The 23,051-nt window shown below is 42.8% G+C and overlaps 2 protein-coding genes across 2 annotated transcripts; both read left to right on the top strand.

The window, feature by feature from the left end:
* Window positions 1-7,558: 7,558 nt before the first annotated feature.
* On the top strand, window positions 7,559-8,506 carry LOC142833719 (olfactory receptor 2A12-like). The gene has a single exon (XM_075945408.1). The coding sequence runs from the start codon at window positions 7,559-7,561 to the stop codon at window positions 8,504-8,506; it is 948 nt and encodes a 315-aa protein (XP_075801523.1).
* Window positions 8,507-21,500: 12,994 nt separating this feature from the next.
* Window positions 21,501-22,448, top strand: LOC142833312 (olfactory receptor 2A12-like). Its single transcript, XM_075944608.1, has one exon. It carries the CDS (start codon window positions 21,501-21,503, stop codon window positions 22,446-22,448), a length of 948 nt encoding a protein of 315 aa, XP_075800723.1.
* Window positions 22,449-23,051: the final 603 nt, after the last annotated feature.

The following is a 23,051-nucleotide window of genomic DNA, read 5'->3' as shown; positions in this document are numbered from 1 at the left end:
TTCTCTTTTCTGAAAGTTTACCATCTTCTTTAGGTCTGTGGGTCCACCTAGTGGAGGTGGAAACCTCTAGAGTTTGACATTTCTGCCATACTGACCTCTTGGGTGGTGCCATGACCATTGTGGAATGGGCCCAGCTCTGAGTAACAGGAGCCTTTTGGTTAGATTGGTTAGAGCAGAGATACAGCCATTATCCTGAATGCACACAAATATGTGATAGACACGGCAGATTAAGCCTCACCCAAGAGGCAAGCGGCCAGGCCCTGGAGTTGGTTCTACCATTCATTAGCTGGGTGACCCTTACCAAATTTCTCCTGTCTTGTGGGTCACTGCTCATTTATCTGTGCAAATGGTATGTAGTATCATGCTTGGGAAACTATTGGGAGCTGCAGCCTTTAAAAAAAAACAAAAACAAAACAGGGTGTGCAGTCACTTGTACCATTCATGAGGCTTGGATGTGTCTGCCTACCTTTTTATGTCCTCACTCAGAAAGGTGTAACTTTCCCCCAACCTCCATGTATTTTAAATCCTCCTTGTATTTTTATTTTAACAGAAACAAAATATATATTCTGTGGGACTTTGGGCTTTTCCACTTTTTCCAAGCTCTGTCTCTAGCATGTAACTACTTTGCTGCCATGTTGCTGGCATACATGGCTGACTCCAATAGAGTGTGTGTCTCTGTGTCTGTGTCTTTCTTGAGCTCCAACCAATACATCTTTAATAAAATATCCAAAACTAGACCCAAAAGAACCAAGGTGGCTATTTCTATGTGTGACATTCAATGTTCAAAATTCAATGGGTTCTGTCTTCCTCTTCTCAGAATCTCTGTTTCCTTATCAGTCCTAGTGGAGAAGAATCTCTGCCTGGACTCGACTGCCTCTCACAGCTGATGAGAATCAACAACAGGAGTGAGGAGAGTTGGGGGTCAGAGTTGTAGGACAAAGTTTAGCAATAGCACTGAAGGGGCAAAGGTGCTTCTAATTAATGCTGATTGCCAATTACTAAAGTGTAAACACACCCATGATGGCCAATGTCATGGTTGCAATACATGTCACTAAACAGCGGTTGAGATCACGTGTCATTATACAGTGCTTCAACCAGAAAATGCATCAAACTAAACGAGTTTCCATCCTGCAGTAGGTGAACCCACAGGCCTACGGTAGAAGAAGGTGAGCTTTCAGAAAGGAGAAGGCAGCTGGCCATCTGCTAGAACACAGAGCACAGGAAAATGGAGTTGCTCATCAGGACTGCAGAGTTCAGAGGTTTTGTTGCCTTTACTTTTTTTTAATGCTAAGATTCAAACTCCAACCTCAAGCAATCTATTTACTCAGGTGCTTACAGCTCAACCACATTGTCAGGGACTCTTTGTTTCCAATACAATTTATGTAATTGTCATTTCATAATTAACCTTTACTATTGGCTGTGCTTAAGAAGCAGCTCAAGGGAATTCTTACCCCTTATCAATCACTCTAGCCAGGAAGACTTTATCATCCAGTCTTCTCTTTCTGAATCCTTAGGAAACCAAGACACAGACGGAAGGCAGCGATGGAGAGATGAGGTCAGGGAACACTGGCTAGAACGTGTGGCCGGGTACGGGTATCACCATATTTTATTCCTCTGGTCAGCCTAGAAGGAAGGAGGTTACTGTTAGAATTATACAAAAGAGGCAATTGAGGCAGAATGACAGCAAGTTCAAGAGAACATGATCCAAAGTTAGATGTATTTGGATTCAAATTCTAATTGGCATCCAAGAAACATGAGCCCCTCAGAGAGTTTTCTTACTCCATTGTCATGGAGATGTCACTGCTGACTTCCACGTTGCTATGTAATGCTTTACTCTTTTAGTTTGTTTATTTATATGAGCACTTTGCATGCATGTGTGCTGTACAGCACATGCATTTGTGGTCCCTGGGGAGGTCAGAAGAGGGCACCAGATCCTCTAGAACTGGAGCTATAGATGGTTGTGAGCTGCGATATTGGGTGCTGGGAATCAAACTGGGTGTTTTGAAAGAGCAGGAAGTTCACTTTTTCTCATAGCCCAGCCCCCATTGTTGTTGACTCTTTATTCATGTGGGATTGCCCTCTGTATGCTGTGACTCATTGGCTAACGAATAAAGCTGCTTTATTTATTTACACCAGCAGGGCAGAATAGAGTAAAGCAAATATTCCAAGCAGGGATAGGGATAGAGGAGAAAGTAGGCAGAGTCAGGGAGACGCCATGTAGCCACTGGAGGAGAAAGATGTCACAGCACTGGTACTGGTAAACCACAAACCTCATGGTAAGATATAAAATAATAGAATTGGGTTAATTTAAGATGTAAGAGCTAGCTAGAAGTACACTTAAACTATTCACCAAACAGTATTGCAATTAATATAGCTTCTGTGTGATTATCTCAGGTCTGGGCAGCTAGGAAATGAATGAGCAGCCTCCAACTACACTTCATTAACTCTACAGCGTCTGGGTAAGTGTTGCAAGTCTTTTCCTGTCCCGCCAGCCAGCTCCCAATTCATGACATGGAGACGTTTTATTAATTATGAAAACTTGGCCAATAGCTTAGGCCCATTTCTAACTAGCTTTTATAACTTAAATTAACCCATATCTTTTCATCTATGTGCTTCACGTGACACATGACTCTTACCTCTCCTCCTGCATGTCTTGCTTTTTCTCCATATCTTGGCATCTCTGTCCTTTTTCTCAGCATCCTCTCTACCCTAAAACCCTGCCTCACTATTGGCCATTCAGCTTTTTATTAAACCAGTCTAAGAGACACATCTTCACAGTGTAAAAAATGGTTTCTCCACAACAGACAACTTGTGAAGATATTATACAGCAAAGAAGGGAGGACTTTGATTTACCTCAATGTAGTTAAGGAAGGAAGAGGACTATGACTTAAACATTGTCTCATGGAGTGTCAGGGCTCAGGGTTTGGGCATGAAAGAGAAACCAGAATGAGGACTTAAGTCCTTGACCTGTGTCTTAGGTGACCAGGTTTCACCTCTTCTTCTCGGATCTGCTCATACCTCCAATTAGTCTAGAAAAGGTCACCACTCCTCCACCTGTGGGTTGTATCTTCCTGCTCTGTCCCCAAGGGTCTGCCTGGTGGTAGTCTTGTTGCCAGCATCTGGGCATCATCCTGCATCCCTACTGGGAACAAAAATGGCCCTTTCCCAGCTCTCCTAGGGAGGCTCAGAGATGAGGCAGGGCCATAAAACCTTAGCATCTGGACCCACTGGGTAGAAGTGAAAATGTCTGAGCTTGCCTTTGTTAAGCAGGATTTTATAGTCATTACCTTCAGGAGCCAGCACTGGCCTACTTGCAGAGGAAGTGAGAGATTTAGCCCCTCAAACTCTACAGAACCTTGGAATTTTTCTGGAGATTGAGCTGCCGAGAATCCCAACTCTCTGGACTTAGGGGCCTTCACCTTTTAGTCTCTTTCCTATTAGAGAAAGAAACAGCTAGTCAGTGACACCGTCCTTGGATTTACAAGTGGTAAGATGGTCTCTAGTATTTGACTTGTGGGTAGGGTTCAGGCATCTGTGGGTCTAGGGATAATAATTGGTTAAGCCATCCATTTCCAGGTCCTCTGTGCACACATCTCAAACTCCCCAGACCTCTTCTCTCATTGCTGGCTCTTCTTACTTATTTTCTCAGCTTTGTGACTTTGCTTTTTTTCCTTTCTTTGTTTATTAATTTAATAATTATTTACAGGTTCATCTCTTTAAAATCGCATCAAGAAATAGACTATGGAATCCTGAGCTCAAAAGTATCAAGTGAAGCGGAAAGCCATATCCATTACAGAGCAGCTGTGATCTATGTCTTTAAAGGAGTCTTCCCACACACAGAGTCCCTGCCTGATGCACTTTGTGAGCCAAGAAATCATGATTTTGTTTGGGATTTTCCTTTGGGAGGAGGTGTGAACTTGCTGTAGCCTATCTTGACCTCAAATTCACTATAAAGTTGAATATTTCCTTGAACTCATCCTCATCTTTCCTAGGTTGGGGCTGCACTGTGTAGCTTTTTCTGGCTTGGAACTCAATCATGATGTTGTTTGTGGCATAGGGCTCACATCAAAGACTTGGGCCAACAGGCCTGGTGTGTCACTGTAAGTGAAGTCAGAGGACACTGTGCTGGGAAAACATAACAGTCTGTGGATCACTAAATGGTGTCCCCATGCCATAGAAATCACACCTCAAATCCTCTTTCCTTGGATCCTTCTACATTCAGTACAGCCCATGACTTCCCAGTTTCAGGCAGGAAGGGTAATCCCATCCGGAGAGCTAGTTTGTGGCTAGTCTGCCAGCTCTGTCCCGGGAGGACTCTGTCCTGTGCTGAGTCTCCATAAGTTCAACTAGGTGAACAATGTGAAGCCTTTGCCTTCCTCACATCCCCACTTCGGAGCCTGTGTGCTAGAAACAGAGAAGGTGACGAGAGTCAGGCTCTAGCATCCCACCACATAAACTCCCTCTTGCCCATGCCTGTAATCTGGAACAAAGCTCCTGTGTCAGACCTTAGGTGTTCACCTATAACACACAGGTAAGAATACTTCCTTCAGTGAGCTGTTGGAATGTGGAGATAAATGTAGGGGGACAATGACTAAAATATACAAATTACTTAATAAATACTAGTTTTCTGTGATTGCAAATTTTAGGAAATCACCTATAAAGCCATATGCTTTCAGAGATAATTCTTTCTTAGTTCTGTGGGGATTCAGTTAACGGGAGAAGAAGAAAAGTTTGTTCACGTTGTTTGGTGTCAAAATTGATATGAGATTCCTCTAGGATTCTCCAGATTGTAACCAGCCTATGAACAAGGTTGCAGGATGTACCCTACCTTTGTTAGGGTTGTGGGTGGTAGCTTCCTGGACAAGCTGAGCCCTGCTGTGGACATGGTGTGGGCCACACAGTGCAGGCATTGGTTTCCCTTCTCCATGATGAGTATCTAAGCAATCTCTTCAGGTGTGAGAGAGAAAAAGAATGCAGGATACCAAGAGGACCTGCATGGAGATTTGTGTGAGGGGAGAGAGGAGATGGAGGAGACAGTTGTGAGCCTAGGTGTAGTGTCCACAGATAAACAATTTAGGAATGACCTGTGCACCCACCTCAGAGGACAGGGCATGGGACTCTTAAAAGGCTTCCAGCAGCGGCCAGGTAAGACTGTGCAGAACATTTGAAAATTTGCTGCAACAGAAACATGGAGGACGTGTTGATGAAGACAAAGGGTCCGCACAGAGAAAGGGAAGTGGACACACGCACCCCTAAAATTGAAGCAGTTTGCAGTGATACCTGCTATGAAAGGGGAAACCAGTTGTCCCCAATAGAATGTCACTGTATGTATTGGTCACCCTCCAGAGTAGGCCACATGCCAGGAGTAGTTGGCCAACAGGAAACTGACTCCACATTTTCTTTGTTTTTAGTACTTTTGTTTTGATTTTATTTTTTAGTTAGTTTTTTTTTCATTTTTGTTGTTTGGTTTGTCTTGAAAGAAAGAGTAGGGGAGAAAACATGAACTTGGGTGGGGAAGAGCTGGAAGAAGTTGGGAGAGAAGAGAGATATGACCAAAGTATATTATATTAAAGCAATTTTTAAATTAGCATAAATAAGACTGTATCAATGGAGGAAATGTTAGAGGCATAGACATATGGAGACGCTGATGCAGAAATGTCAGGAGAGATGATGGGCTCCTGCCCTGGGTGGAAAGAAGAACAGAGCTGTGAGGGTTATGAGCAGTAGACTCAACAGGAGAGGGAGTGGGGACAGGGACAAGAGAAGACTGAGGATGTCTAGGAGTCTCTTTCATATTTCTGCTCCCATCAAAAGGTATTCCCACCTTATCCATTATCTTGTTGGTTAACATGAATTACACCATAGTTCAGGCAATTTTGAACAGTGTTAAAAAATTTCCTTTACTTATCTTTCCTTGAGCTTATGTTTGTATTTGCCTAGATGTTCACAGATTGTTTCAGAAATATAGTTGACACCTATATTGTTGAGCAAAGCATTAAATATGTTCAACTTTAGGGAACACGGCCAGGCACACACTAAAGGGATCATTTATATTTACTCTCTCATTAGATTCAGTTACTCTTGTCCATACTGGGTTCTGTTATTGTAGCCAGGCTGGTAGGGGTGTGATGATGTGAGACTGAGAAGAGGAGGTGGGCGTTCCTGCTGTGCTGTTCTTTTGTAGTTTCCAGATGTAATGATGCTAAGAACCTCAGCCTCCTCAGTGCTCACTAGACAGCTGCCTGTGAAATGCCCGTTAAATGTGGTTCACTGTTCTATGGGAGCATCTGCTGTTATGTTTATGTTTTTTCCTACATCTTTGTATAAGTATTTTGAGTAGTTATTTTTTTTCCCTTATTCTAGATTATCATTGCTTTTTTCCTGGAAAGTTCTCCTTTGAAGAAATCTTGCCTTTGCTTACTCTAAGAAGATAAAAACATTTATCAGGCTTGATGTTAGAAATTTAGTTGCAGCCAAATGGTGGGAGCACCTGTCTGTGATACCAGCTCTCGGGAGGCAGAGGCAGGTAGCTTTCTGTGAGTTCAAGGCCAGTCTGGACTACAAAATGAGTTCCAGGACAGTCAGAGCTGTGACACAGAGAAATCCTGTCTCAAAAAACCAAAATTAAAAAAAAATAGGTTGCTTTAGATTCAACACTCACATGTACAGTACATCTGGAATTGATTGTGTATATGCAGAGGGAGACAAGAGTAGAAAAGGAAGAAAGAATTTTCCTGCTCACTTGTCTATCAGTGTTCCCAGGGAAGACTGCCGTGTCTCCAGTGCTTTGCATGCATGAACTTTATTATTATTCATATGATTCTGTGTGCTGCTAAGTTTCCTTTGTCTACTTGTTTACTCTCTTTTTGTATATCTGTGGAGTATGTGTGTTTCTCTCTCTCTGTGTGTGTGTGTGTGTGTGTGTGTGTGTGTGTGTGCATGCGTGTGTTCACAGACTAACACAGGATCCTTCCTCAATTGTTCTCCACTTACTCATTAAGGCAGGGTTTTTCAACTGAACCCAGAGCTTATCATTTCAGTTAGTGTAGCTAGCCTGCTCGCTCTCAGCATCAATCTCTACTTTCCCAGAGGTGAAATGAGGCTATAAGACTGCATACGACATGTCATGTGTCACATGGTGTTTCCAGGAGTTATGTGAGATGCTTTAGATATTCATAATAAGCTAGAGACATGAGTGTCATCAGCCTCATTTGATAGATGAAGAGACTAAGGCATGAGAAGGTTCAGTAACTTGAGAAGCGTGCACAGAAACTGAACAGTGTGCTCAGAAACATACCCTAGTCTTTCTTTTCTTAATTCAAAAGTACTATTTTTATTCATTTTATGAATGTAGGTTTTTGTTCACAAGCATGTTTGTGCATCATGTATGTGTCATGCATGTAGAGGTCAAAGAGGGAGTCAAATCCTTGGAACTGGAGTCACAGACAGCTCTGAGCAATCTGGTTCCCTGAAACAGCAGTCAGAGCTCTTAACCTTTTAGTGATCTCACCAGTCCGGTGACTCATAGATGAATGTGATTCTCTTACAGGCCTCCACCATGTGGATGATTCCAGGACAGAACCAAACCAGGGTTTCTGAGTTTATCCTGCTTGGCTTCTCCAGTGACCCCACGACCAACCACATCCTCTTCATTGTGTTCCTTCTCATCTACCTGAGCTCAGTCATGGGCAATGGGCTCATCATCCTGCTGATCTGCCTGGACACACATCTGCACACTCCCATGTACTTCTTCCTCTGTATACTCGCCATGGTGGATATGGGCTATGTCACTACCACCGTGCCCCAGATGTTGGTGAATCTTCTTGCTCACTCTAAGACCATCTCCTTTGCTGGCTGCTGGATGCAGATGTATATGTTTAGTGCCCTGGGTATAACTGAGTGCACTTTCTTTGTTGTCATGGCTTATGACAGATATGTGGCCATTTGCTACCCACTACGCTATACTGTCATCCTCAACTGGGGACTGTGCGTACGGTTGGCATCTGGGTCTTTAGTCTGTGGTTTCCTCTCTGCTTTCTTACATACCTTCTTTATTATGAATCTGCCATATTGTGGGCCCAACAAGGTCAACCACTACTTCTGTCAAGGCCCTTCAGTGCGTAGCCTGGCTTGCATGGATACCCACCTCATTGAGATGGTAGACCTGATCTTGAGTGTTTTGTTGGTTGTTACTCCAATTTCTCTCATTGTGGCCTCATACATTCATATTGCTCTGGCAATTCTCAAGATCAAGTCCACCCAGGCCCGCTGCAAGGCGTTCTCTACCTGTGCTTCCCACCTGACTGTAGTCACATTCTTCTATGTTCCAGCCTCTTATATCTACATGAGACCCCACTCCAGCTACTCTCCTGAGCAAATCAAGCAGATATCACTCTTTTACAATGTCTTTACAGCCTTGCTCAACCCTGTGGTCTACAGTCTGAGGAACAAAGACATTAAAAGGGCATTTCTCAAGGTGATTGGGCATAGTTCAGTGGACTACTGATCCAGGATCCAGCAGAAGCTGAGGTAGAATATATTCTATTTAAGGAAGGTACAGTGTCTTTATTTATGTAACTGCCCTGTGCATTTGAACCTACATAGTACTTAACAGTAGGTAGACAAACCATTGTGAAACCAAGGTGGCTGTATTTGTTAGGAGGCTACTTTAAGTAAGAAACAACACCAAAAACCTCAATAATCTTTGTGAATTATAAGTGAAAATGCTCATTAGTTACTCATGTTGTTAGCTGTAGGTTGGGAGTGACCTTCTCTTCTCTCACATCCACCTTGAAGCCATTATGTGGACTGTACCTTCTATAACAGAAAGGAGCATGCACAAGACTGATTATGACTCACTGCTTGTCAAAAGTGACATATTGTTTACATCCATTCCACTTATTACCACAAATTATGTGGTCAACCCTAGTGGTAAACCACTTAATGCTATTTTCTTCCTACCTAGAAGCAATTAGGATCGCATGGAATAGTCTGGTATATGTCCTTTCTCTACGATGGCCAGTAAATAACAGAGATACTGTAACCTATCATTGTACCACAGAAACAGTGTCATACATGAAGGCAATGAGGAACATTGACCGTGTTTTATGTAAGTGACATGGTAATGGAAACTGTTGCGTGTCAAGCAATATTAACAAAGTGGTATACATAAACAGTATGTGCTACCAACACTAAAATAAGTCAATAGTGTGCCTAACCTGTGAAACTTAGATATGTGACTTTGGGCATGAAATCAATGTATTCGCCAATTGTGAGCAAATATGGTGAACTGCACATTGTATTCTCAAAGACACAAAACTTGACATTAATGGTCCTGGGTTCTCATCTCAACTTTGCTGACTTTGTTAGTATATGAATGATTTTGGCCAAATTATTTCGCTTGGATTTCACTTTATTAATCAATAAAATTAACACCTTGACTGTGTCTCCGAAGCCTGCTTGGATTCTGGGGTTCTCCATTCTCTTCTCTCTGTTCTCTCCCATGTGGGGACTTGGTAAGAAGGTAGCTGTCAGTGAGCTAATAAGAGGAAGAGATGCTCAGTAGATGTTGCTCATGCTGCCAGCTGACCTCAGAGGTGGTGGCTAATCTTGTCTGTCAATGTAACTGAATTGTGAGACAGTTATAAAATTTATAATCACATTTCTCAGTGTACCTTTGGGGTGTTTCCACAGGCCTTGGGCATGTGGGTCAATTACCCAAGGGACAATGTATTCAGAAATTGCTCCGTCATTCCCAGCCCCCAAACATGAAATAATCACACAGAAATATATTATTTGCAGTACTGTTTGATCAATAGCTTAAGGGTCAGCTAGCTCTTACATCAAACCATAGCCTGGAAGAAATCTCGGAGGAAACAAAAGTAAAACCTCTTTTCCAAAGCAACACATCATTAGACCCAAATTTTAATTTCAAGATAACTTTAAAATATTTATGTTGGTTTAGCTTAATAGTCTGTAAAATGACATGTCTCTCTGTACTTAGCTCATTCGCAGTCAAAAAATTCAAAGAAAACACAATATACATAATCCAGACCCTATGTTTATTTTCCATATTTGCATAGTTTATTTTTCTTTACTCCTTTAATCTATGACTGGCTGTACTCTGCCTCTTTGAAGACTTTGTTTTATTTATTTATTAAAAAAAACCATTTACTTCTTTTTATAACTATTTTTTCTCTCTCCCAAGCCTACATACATTTATCCAACACTGTGACCCATTTAGATGCCTTTTCCATATGGATTTGTCTTTATTGTGTATGCATCTGTAATTATTTTTTGACCAGGAGTGCTTTTCTTTTTAAATGCTAAGTGGGTGTGGTTAGGACCAACTCCATGGCACTGCCTGTTGGCTCTGCCCAGTCCAACATGGCAGACACATGTTCACTGTCTCTGAGAGCCATGCACATTGCACCAGCTCCAAGGTTGCAGCGGGTCTGTGTCACCATTAAGCAATTGTAGCATGCTGCTCACAGACTCCATTTAAGTGCTCAGCCTCCTGAAAGAGCCAAAGTTGTCCCTGCAACTAGCACAAATCAATAAGCTGCCTTTTCAAAATGTGCGGGGTGGGGGGAGGGTTCTGCTAAAGCTAAATCAGGAAGACCTCTCTTAAAGGAGCTGCGGCACCCCGTTTGCCTACAGCAAACAGAGCCCATCTAAATAAAAGTGGCAGCTACCAAGAAGCCATGCATAACTCTGTTCTTTTGTGATTAGAACTCCTTACAAGCTTTCTCAGGTTTTATGTGGATGTAGTTAGCCCCACACTGGGCACCATTATGTAGGTGGGGGCTGCTCGTTTGTTCTCAGCTGTCTAGACACAAAATAATTACACAGAAACTACATTATTTGCAATACTGTTTGGCCAATAGCTTCAGTGTATTTCAGCGAGCTCTTACATCTTAAATTAACCCATTTTTATTATTTTATATTTTACCACAGCTTGTAGTTTACTGGTACCAGAGCATGGCTTGCCTCTTCCTTCTCTGGCGACTACATTACGTCTCGCCATCTCCACTTATTCTCTCTGTATATCATTTCCAACCTATCTATATTCTGTTAGGCCATTGACCGAAAGCAGCTTCTTTATTAACCAATGGTATTCATAGCAAACAGAGGGGAATTCCACATCAGGGAAAGATCTTCCCTACATATAGGTGGCAATCTCTAATGGCTGGGAGCACAGATGGAACAAAAAAAAAACCCTAAAAGACCAGCAGCAGGCAAGCTTTATTTTTCTTGGGTGGGTGTGACCTATACTATTGTCATACCCTGCACTACCAGACTTCAGCTGCTTTAGTCTTCAAAGTGAATTCACAAGGGCACTTCTTCGTAGCCTGTTTCACTGTAGACCTACCTCTGAGCTGGCAGATTTCCACCTGCAACATGATATGAGCTGGAAACACACATCAAATCAATTGTTTAGAAATGAGGATGTAGTCTGTTAAGTGAATGGAGAGGGTTCTCTGCTAGAGAAGAATGAAGAACAGAGGCATGAATATCAAGAGTGAACAAGTAAGGTCTTGAAGTTAAGGAACTCATGTTTAACTGATAGTTATTGATGAGAAGGACCTGGCTATAGAAAGAGCAGAAGAAACAAGGATAAGTCTAATTTAGGACATGACTTCCCCTGGTTCAAATAGCTGAGGGCTGCTGGGAGTGGTGACACACGTCCCAGCGCTGTGGAGGCAGAGACAGGCTGATCTCTAAGATTTTGAAGCCAGCCTAGTCTGCACACAGAGTTCCAGGCCAGTCAGGGCTACACACTGAACACTCCCTCCCACCTCCTCCCCCCATCACATGCACACTCACACACACATGCTGGAGGAAGGCCCTCATAGGCATGTAGAGTATGTAGGAGAGACAGAGATGAATCACAGGACAGGGCAGAGGCAGGGTCCGTGAGGATCCTGAGATGCTGATTGGAGGCGTGCTGCACTCTGAGGAATGATAACCTCTGGTGGGGAATATTTTGTTAAGCCGTAGTACTTTTGTTTGTATTTCAGTTGTTTAACTCTATGAAGCTGTGATTCTTTGCCTATCTAGAACACCTGATAGTCTAATAAAGATCTGAATAGCCAATAGCAAAGATGGCTGCCATCCACGTGGCTGCCTAAGGCAGTGTGCCGCATGTCGCTTATATCCCAGATGTAATCATGCCATGTGGTTTCTTTAAGATTAACTATACAGAGACTTCTCTCAACCCCATGTTATGAAGTTCAAGTTAACTTTTGTTACAGATATTACAGGTTTTTAACCATATCCAACAAACGTATAAACCAATAATCTCTTTAGTTGTTCTGCTTTTTTTCCCTATCACACTTTTTTTTATCCTGGGTCTGAAAAAGGGTGTCATAACCAATTTCCACAGGCAGCCTTTCAATAAAGTAGGACAGCATAAATAACTATAATATTATCCATTCCCAAATCACATTTGAGTCTCTATTACATCAGATCCAATGGTCAGAAAGTACAGAGAAATTTCGGGGTGGGGATGCCTTTGTAGCTGCCCCTGAATCCAATTCCCACAGGCACAGTGCTGCTGAGGTAAAGCAGCTCCTGGCTTTCATGCAGGGACTTTGGGTTTTTCAAAGCTGCCCACAAGCCCCAGACGTTGCATTCTTCATCAAACATATTAGCCTCCCATGTCACCAGGGGTTCCTCAGGGCTCCAAGATCAGAACAGAGAATTCTCAATTAACCAGAACTTACCAGTGGGTCATGGGACATATCCCTTTGCCCTGACTGGGGAAGCACAGATCTCAACAGGTCCTCCATGTTCCCAGATAGAGTACCCCACAACCAGAATCCAAAAACCAGGCATAAGAAAGTGGCATAGGAAGCTAGCTTTAAAAAAGCACCCATGACATACCAAAAAGGAGTCCTCCAAAAAAAACACAAACAAACAAAAACCACTCTTGCTATCTCCTTTTTTCATCAAGGCTGTTCAAGACAAGGGAGGGTTGCCAGAGCCAGAGTGAAGAGCCTAGCTCCAGAATTTGGGGTGCAATGGTCTTTATTTTCTCACTAGGGTCTCCAAATGTTAATCCTGAGATCCACAAGAAAAAAAAAATCAGTTGTACAATTTTGAAACAAATTTGAAGTAACCTTTAATTAAACACTGACCAAGATGGACTTTGGTCAGGACCAATCTCTGGAATTCCCAGTAATGACCACAGGATACCTGTTGTAGTGGCTTTTGAGAAAGAAACAATACAGGCACCATATTTTCCCATGTGACTTTGATATTTTCCAAGAACTACAACTCCCAGGATACCTGGTCTCTGAACAGGTGGTGCTAACATGTGTGTGTGTGTGTGTTACATGTACATAGATAGATACTGTATATATGCATAGATATAAATAAATATATATACTATATATATTAAAGGATGAAATGCTTTTGTATCCTTTATCACTATTTTTTTCTCATTGATGTCTAAAATGAACTGGGTACCAATGTACTGAGTCATAAATCTAACATCAGCAAATGTCAGTGTACACAGAGATGTCTCTAGCAGTTCATGAAGGCACAAGTAGGTTAATGAGGAAGTGGTCCAAGTAGTCTACTCCAGATGCATCCCTTCCAAAGCCTGAGCCTGTGGTCTTCAAGGGCAGATGCCTAGGGAGGACTAAGGAAAAGGAACAAACTCATGCTGACTTTATACACAGTTCTGTGTGACATGTGTGCCCCACGTGACAATGGCCATGAGAGTACTGTGTCCTGTTTCAGGATGAGAAGAAACCCTTCTAGGAAACAGAGCACTGTCCATGACATTTAGTTTAGAAAGAGGAATGTCTTCCAGGAAGGAGTCTATGTTGATGAGCACATTATGGCCATGGCTTGGTTACATGGTCATTAACATCCATGGAATATAATAGTAAAATCGGATAGAATGAGTGTGGACAGACCTGTGGGTAGCCTTCTCAGAGATAGATAAGAATGGTACGATGTTTCTGTCTCATGTGGATCCCCATCAAAGGTATCCTCAAGAGGAAAGGGTGTGAAGAATTAAGTGGACGGGATGGCATTCTCTGCAGACACCTGTCAGCCCCTTTCCCAGGCCATCCTCTCACTGCTATTCATGGTCATCTTCACTTCCTTCTCCAGATACAAAACCAGAAAACTTTTGAAGTATTCATCTCACCAAAAAAGCCAATTCTCACATAATCCATTAATGAGGCATTGTCATCTGGGGACCAATTAAGGAATCCCTGCTTGTGAGAGCTGTGGGTCTGCTGGCTTCTCCTTTCTCCAAGCTCACTATCTTCTCCTTTAGACCTTTGGGTCCTTCTAGTGCACAATGAAATCTCAAGAGTTTGATTTTTACCTTTATGCTGACATTTTGCAGTCATCCCGTGACCACTGTGGAGTAGGCCCAGCTCTGAGCAGCAAGAACACTTTGGTTAGAGCAGAGGTAGAGCCTTTAGCTTGAACCCTCACATTAAGCATTCCATAGGCATGGTAGATTCAGCCTCACCCAAGAGGCAAGTGTCCAGTGCCTGGAGTTGGTTCTACCGTTCCCAAGTTGGGTGATCTTTGTCAAATCACTCATGTCTGCTGTGTCACTGTTTATTTATCAGTGCAATGGGCAAGTAGAATGATGTTTGACAATCTCTTGGGGCTGCAATCCTTAAAAAAAAAAACCCAAAGTGTACAGTCCCTGTGGCAGCCATGAGGCTTGGATATGTCTGCCTGCCTTTTGTGTCCTCACTCGGAAATGTGTAATTTCTTCCCACCTCCATATTGTAGTGTTGAGGCAAACAGGCCTGCTTTTCGTCCCGCCTGGCTCCCACACAGCTAGCTTTACATCCGAAATAACAACACACAAACTGTATTCATTTAAACACTGCTTGGCCCATTAGTTTCAGCCTCTTATTTGTAGGGTTAAGACAGCCCCCTTTAGAGGGCGGGGTTTGCCTCAGGCGAATGCCTGCCAATAAATGGATGCGCGGAGAGGCGGCTCGCTCTCTTTTCCTCCCTACCTGTACTACGTTGGAACTTTGGTTCTGTAAGTTTATCATTAAAGTGGTAAATATTCTTTGATATCTGCATTGCATTTATTTTGCGTGGGTACACTTATTGACTAATTCTCACATCTTGCTTTAACCCATACTTAGTAATCTGTGTAGCACCACGAGGTGGTGGCTTACCGAGAAGGATCTTAACCTGTGTCCATCTTGGAGAGGAGAGCTATGGCGTCTGTCTGAGGCATCTGCTTCATTGCCTTCTTCCCAGCATCCTGTTCTGTTTACTCCACCTACCTAATTTTCTGTCCTATCAAAGGGCCAACTCAGTTTCTTTATTAACCAATGAAAGTAACACATAGACAGATGACCCTCTTCCATCATCATATTTTTAAATCTCCTCTGTCTTCTTCTTTGACAGATCCTGTATATACCTTCTGTGGAGTTTTGGTCTTTTTCACTTTTTCTAAGAACTCTCCAGATATGGGATGTCCTTCTGTAAATGTGGTTTTTTTTTTTATTGGTTAATAAATAAAGCTGTTTTGGTCAATGGCTTAATAGAGTAAAGCCAGTCAAAAAAAATCCAAAAAGAGATATAAGAAGCAAGAGGTAACAAAAATGAGCCTCATGGTAAAATACAAAATAATAGAAATGGGCTACTTTAAGATGTAAAAGATTGCTAGGAATACACCTGAGACATTGGCCAAATAGTATTGAAATTAATCAAGTTTCTGTGTGATTATTCAGGACTAGGGGGGGGCAGGAAATGAATGAGCGGCCTCTACTTACATGTCTCTATAATGTGACTGCTTTTCTTACATATTGCTGACCTTCATGTCTAACTTAAATGATGTGTGTGTGTGTGAGTGTGCGCATGCACACACACACATGCACGTGCATGTGCAGTCACATTGGCCTCTCTCTTTTGAGGTTCAACCAATAATCTGTAATAAAATATCCAAGACTAAACTCACCAGAACAAGAGTGGCTGTTTCTATATGTAACATTTAACGGGTTTTTTCTGCTTCACTCTGAACCTGGAAGAATCTCTGTTGGGCTCGACTGCCTCTCAGAACTGATGAGGAACAACAACAGGAGTGAGTAGAGTTGGGATCAGAACTGTGGAAAAAAGGCTTAGCAGCAGCACTGCTTCTGATTAGTTCTGATTGCCAATTACTAAGGTGGCCAATGTCAGGGTTGCAATACATGCCACTGAACAGCAGTTGAGATTACATGTCATTATACAGTGTTTCAACCAGCAAATGCATCGCACTAACCACCTGCTAGAGCACAGGAAAATGGGATTACTCATCAGGATGTGCAGAGTTCAGAGATTTTGTTGCCTTTACTTATTTTAATTCTATGATTCAAACTCTAGCCTCAAGCATTCTATTTACGCAGGTGCTATACAGCTGAGCCACATTCCTAGGCACTCTGTGTTTGTTTCTAGTACAACTTACTTAATTGTCATTTCATGATTAACTATTGGCTGCATTTAAGGAGCAGCTCGCAGGGATTCTGACCCCTTATTAGTCAATCACTCTCAGCAGGAAGACATTATCATCCAGTTTTCTCCTCCTGAATCCTTAGTAAACCAAGACACAGACAGAAGGCAGGGCTGGGAATATAACACTGACCAGTACTCGTTGTAGGGTGCTGACATCATCACATTTTATTCCTCTAGCCAGCCTAGAAAGGAAGAAGTGACTATTGGAATTCTACAGAAGATATAATGAGGGCAGAATGACAGCAAGTTCAAGAGAACAAGCTCCAGAGTTGGATGCATTTGGGCACAAGTTCTTGTTTACATCTAACAGTCACAAGCCCCTTGGAGAGTTCTCTCACTCCACTGTCATAGGGATGTCACTGCTGACTCCCATGTTACTATATTATGGTTGACTAGTGTGTTTATGTGTATCAGCATTTTGCATATGTATATATGCCTATATGTAGGCATATATACATATACATACATACATACATACAGCACATTTTTTCCTTGTCCCTGGGGAGGTCAAAAGAGGACACAGATCCTCTAGAACTGGAGACATGGATGGTTGTGAGCTGCCATGTTAGGTGCCAGGAACCAAACTGGGTGTTCTGAAAGAGCAGAAAATCTACTTCTGCACATAACCACCCTTCAGGTCCCCTTGCTGTTGGCTCTTCATTAGCATCAGAGTGGATGTGTAACTGTTGCAAGTTTTTTCTGTCTTTTCAGCCAACTCCCTAATCATGACATGAACACATTATTAATTATGAAAGCTTGGCCAATAACTTAGGTTGCTTCTAACAAGCTCTGACAACTTAGCCTGTATCTTTTAATCTATGTGCTGCCACATGGCTCATGGCTGACACCTCTCCTCTTGCATGTCTTGCTTGTTCTCTGTCTCTCAACATCTCTGCCCTTCTTATTTCCAGCATCCTCTCTGGCCCCAAAATCCTGCCTAGTTCTTAGCCATTCAGCTTTTAATTAAACTAATTTGAATGACACATCTGCATAGAGTACAAAAAGACTATTCCACAGCAGATAGCTTGCTCAGATTTTACACAGCAGAGAATGAAGGACTTTGATTGCCCCAAGGTAGTTGAGGAAGGAAGAGGAGTATGACTCTAATGTTCTTTCATTGAGGGTCAGGGCTCAGGGTTTGGGCAGTAAATGAGGAGTCAGAATGAGAACTTAAACCCTTGACCTGTCTATCAGGTTCGTGTCTCACCTCCTCCTTTTTGATCTGCTATTATTCCCCAATAAGTCTAGAAAAGGGAGCAGGTCACCATTCCTCCTATTGTGGGTTGTCTCTGCCTGCTCTGGCCCCCAAGGATTTCCCTGTAGTTCTCTTGTTGACAGTATCCAGGAATCATCTTAGCATCCCTAGTGGGAACAGAAATGGTCCTTTCCTAGCTCCTCTGGGGAGTTCAGAGGAGGCAGTGTCATAAAACCTCAGCATCTGGTCCCACTGAGAAGAGGTGAAGATGTCTGACCTTGCCTTTGTTAAGCAGGATTTTATAGTCACCATCTTCAGGCGTCAGGGCTGGTCTACTTGCATAAAAGAAGCAAGAGATTCCTTCCCTCAAACAGCACCTTGGAGTTTCTCTGGAGATTGAGCTACCTAGAATCCCAGCTCTCTGGACTCATCTGCTTTATGGGGCTTCCTCATAGGAGTAAGAAACACTCAGTGATGCAGTCCCTGGATTTACAAGTGGTGAGAAGGTCCCTGGTATTTGGCCTTTGGATGGAGTTCAGGCAAGTGGGTCTAGAGATAATCATTAGTCCAGCCTTCCGTCTCCAGGTCCCCTGTCCATACATATATAACTGCCCTGACCTCTTCCCTCATTTCCTGCTCCTCTTTCCTCTCTTCTCAACCTTCTATCTTTGCTTCATTTTCTTTCTTCATTTATTAATGTAATAAATATTTATAGTCCGTTCTTCTGTTTATAATCATGTTGGATACACAAAGAATATGGAATCCTAAGATCAAAGATCCCAAGTGAAGCAGAAAGTCATGTCCCTGAGAGAGCAGTGGTGGTCAGTGTCTTTGAAGGAGTCTTCCCACTCAGAGGGTCAGAGCTCGATGCACTTTGTGGGCAGAGCAATCATGATTTTGTTTTGGGTTTTTTTTGGGGAGGGGGAGGGTGTGAGTTTGCTCTAGCCTCATTTGGGCTCAAACTCACTATATAGTTTAGTATTTCCTTGGACTCCTCAGCCTCAGCCTTTCAGATGCTGACTTCCTAGGTTGGGGCTGCCATGTGTCGCTTTTTCTCGCTTTGAACTCAATCCTTATGTCCTTGTTTGTTTTGCTGGGCTCACAGCTGCACTGGTGGGACCCTGTACGCAAAATCAGAGATTATCGGGCCGGGAAACCATAACATGCTGTGGGTCACTAAGCAGTGTCCCCATGCCATAGAAACTGCAGCTAAAATCCTCTTTTCTTGGATCCCCCTACATTCAGTATATTTCAGGGCCTCCCACATTCAGACAGGAGGGGAAATTGCCTCAGGAGAGCAGGTCTATTGCTAGTCATTCAGCTCTGTCCTGTTCTGAGTCTCAAAAAGTTCAACTAGACCGACAAAGTGAAGAATTTGCCTTCCTCCTTTTCCACTTCAGAGCCTGTGTGCTAGAAGCAGAGAAGGTGACCGAGAACCAGGCTCTAGCAACAAACCATCTAAAGACACACTTTCCTCACACCTTGTAATCTGGAACAAGCTCCAGGCCGTAGGTTCACCTATAACACACAGGTAAAAATAATTCCTTGAGTGAATTGTGATGCTGAGCTAAATTTAGGGGAACAATGGCTGGAATATACAAACTACCGAATAAATGTTACTTGTTTTTGTTATTACAAACATTAGGAAATCATGCATACAGCCATACTCTTAACAGATATAATTCTTTCTTAGTTGTATGGGGACTCAGTTAACAGAAGAAGCAAGTTTTGTCCATGTTGTTTGGCGTCAAAATTGGTATCAGATCCCTCTAGGATTCCATAGATTGTAATCGCCAGTGAACAAGAATGCAGGATGTATTCAACCTGGGTTAGGGGCAGGAGGTGGTAGCATAAGAGGAAAGGCTTGCCTTGAAGACGTCTTACCTTTGCTTACTATAAGACGATAAATAAATTTATGAGGCTTGATGTTAAAAATCCGGTTGCAGTGCTCTGCTGCTGGTCTCTGCCTCTGATTCCATCAGTTGATGGATGAAGGTTCTATGGTAACATTTTAGATATTCATCAATCTGACCACAGGGCAAGGCCAGTTTGGTCACCCTCTTCTCTATTGCTTAGGGTCTTATCTGGGGTTATCCTTGTGAATTTCTGGGAATTTCTCTAGAGCCAGGTTTCTTGCTAGTCCCACTGGGCCAAGCTCCCAAAGTCCAGTTGAAGAGTAAGAGGGGTGAGAATATGAGCAAAGAGGTTAAGACCATAACGGGAACACTTACTAAAACAGTTTACCAGAGCTAACGGGAGCTCATCAACTCTAGCCAGACAAGAAAGAAACCAGCATGGGCCCAAACTAGGCCCTCTAAATGTGGGTGAGAGTTGTATGTCTGGGCAGACTGTGGGACCACTGGCAGTGGCACCAGGATTTATTCCTACTGATTGTACTGGCTTCTTGAAATCTACTCCCTTTGGATGGATACCTTGCTCAGCCTAGGTAAAGCAGGGAGGACCTTGGACCTTTTCCAAAGCAATGTTCCTTACCTTCTCTGAGGAGTAGATTGGGGGGTGCGTGGCAGGTAAGTGGAGGGAATGCAAGAAGGGGAGGGAGTGGGAATTGGGACTGCTATGTAAAATGAAAAGAGATAGTTTATTTTTATTAACAAAATAAAAGAAAAGAAATTACCAAAAAGGGGGGGGGGCGAAATATTGGTTGCAGCCAGAGGGTGTTGCTGCACACTTGTTCTGCACTCAGGAAGCAGAGGCAGGAGGATATCTTGAGTTTGAGGCCAGCTTGGTCTACAAAATGAGTTCCAGAACAGCCAGAGTTGTTACACAGAGAAACCCTGTCTCAAAAAAAAGAGACAAAAACAAACAAACAAACAAACAAAAAATGAAAGTAAAAACCAAATTTGGTTGCTACAGATTTACCACTCAAACCCACAGCACATTTGGAACTGATCGTTTGCATGCAGAGAGAGGTAAGAGTAAAAAGGAAGAAATATCTCCTCACATATCCACATGATCCATCAGCATTCCCTGGGAAGACAACAGTGTCTCCAGTGCACTGCACACATGACCTTCTGTAGTTACTCACAGGACTACCTGTGTGAGGGCCTGTGTGTGACTGATGTTTGCTTTGTCATCTTCATCTATTTCTTTTCTCCGTTTTTGCATGTGTCTGGGGTATGTATGAGAGAGTGTGAGTGTGTATGTGTGTGTTGTAGGAGACTAATCTGGGGGTCTTCCTCAATTGCACTCACCTTGTTCGTTGAGGAAGGGTCTCTCAGTTGAACCCAGTGCCCATCATTTCATCTAGTGCAGCTAGCCTTCTTACTGTGGGGATCCTAGGTCTCTGCATTTCTAGAGCTGGAATGAGAGTGTGAGACTACATGTGGCATGTCATGTGTTATATGGCATTTCCAAGAGTTATATGAGACGATTTAGATATTCATTATAATCCAGAGGCAAGAGTGTCATCGGCCTCATTTGGCTGATGAAGAGATTGAGGCATTGGGAGGTTTAGTAACTTGAGAAGAATGCGCAGAAACTGAACAGTGCTCAGAACCCACACACTGGCCTTTCTTTTTTCAATTAAAAACTATTGTTTGTTATTTTATGTGTATGGGTACTTGTGACATACATGTTTGTGTATCCCATGTATGTCTTGCCTGTGAAGGCCAGAGGGTGGAATCAGATCTCTTAGAACTGGAGTCACACAACTCTGAGCTGTCTGACCCCCTTCAACAGCAGTCAGTGCTCTTAACCTTTGAGCCATCTTTCCAGAAGGTTTCTCCTTTTTCTGTCTGTGTAGCTGGCATGTGACAGGTGACACATAGACAAATATAATTCTCTTACAGGCCTTACCATGTGGATGATTCCAGAGCAGAACCAAAGCTGGGTTTCAGAGTTTATCTTGCTTGGCTTCTCCAGTGACCCCACGACCAACAGCATCCTCTTCATTGTGTTCCTTCTCATCTACCTGAGCTCAGTCATGGGCAATGGGCTCATCATCCTGCTGATCTGCCTGGACTCACATCTGCACACTCCCATGTACTTCTTCCTCTGTATACTCGCCATGTTGGATATGGGCTATGTCACTACCACCATGCCCCAGATGTTGGTGAATCTTCTTGCTCACTCTAAGACCATCTCCTTTGCTGGCTGCTGGATGCAGATGTATGTGTTTAGTGCCCTGGGTATAACTGAGTGTACCTTCTTTGTTGTCATGGCTTATGACAGATATGTGGCCATTTGCTACCCACTGCGTTACACTGTCATCCTCAACTGGGGACTGTGCCTATGGTTGGCATCTGGGTCTTTAGTCTGCGGTTTCCTCTCTGCTTTGTTACATACATTCTTCACCATGAGTCTGCCATATTGTGGACCCAACAAGGTCAACCACTATTTCTGTGAAGGTCCTTCAGTGCGTAGCCTGGCTTGCATGGATACCCACCTCATTGAGATGGTAGACCTGGTATTGAGTGTTTTTGTTGTTGTTACCCCAATATCTCTAATAGTGGCCTCCTATATTTATATTGTCATGGCAATTATGAAGATCAAGTCCACCCAAGCTCGTTTCAAGGCTTTCTCTACCTGTGCCTCCCACCTGACTGTGGTCACATTCTTCTATGGTCCAGCCTCTTATATCTACATGAGACCCAACTCTAGCTACTCCCCTGAGCGAGACAAGCAGATCTCACTCTTTTATAATACCTTCACTGCCTTGCTTAACCCCATGGTCTACAGTCTGAGGAACAAGGACATCAAGAGGGCATTTCTCAAGGTGATGGCAAATGGGAGGATGAACTTGTGAAACAGAATCTAGGAGAAGCTAGAGGTAGAGTATTCAATGTTTAAGAATGAGACAGTGTTTTTATTTACGTAACTGGCCTTCCATTTGAACCATCAAAGTACTTAGTACATACATAATCCACCTTGAAACCAAAGTGTCTGTTTTGGTTAACAGACTACACTAAGGTACAGCACCAAAAACCTCAATAATCTTTGTGGATTATAGCTGTGGAATGTTCGATTACATTGTGTGAATATATGTCACTGTAATTGGTTTAATAATGAAGCTGACTGACCAATAGCTAGGCAGGAAGAGACTGGCTAGGTGAGCCAGACTAGAAGAATGCTGGGGGAGGAAGGGTCTGGAGTCACCAGAAGAGACAGACAGAAGCAGATGGGCATGCCATATTGAGAAAAGTTACCAAGCCCATGTGGCAGAGCATAAATAAGAAATATGGGTTAATTTAAAATGTAAGTTAGTAACGAGCCTGAGCTATGGACTGAGCATTTATAATTACTATTAAGCCTCTATGTGGTTACTTATGAGTAGCTTGTGGGACAGAAACTTTTGCCTACATATTATAACTGCAAAGGTTTTTTGCTGCTCACGTTGTTTGTTAGCTGT

This window comes from Microtus pennsylvanicus, chromosome 13 (assembly GCF_037038515.1).
Source record: "Microtus pennsylvanicus isolate mMicPen1 chromosome 13, mMicPen1.hap1, whole genome shotgun sequence".
Taxonomy (NCBI): domain Eukaryota; kingdom Metazoa; phylum Chordata; class Mammalia; order Rodentia; family Cricetidae; genus Microtus; species Microtus pennsylvanicus.
The sequence above is the reverse complement of the archived record's forward strand: the minus strand, read 5'-3'. Positions and strand labels throughout refer to the sequence as shown.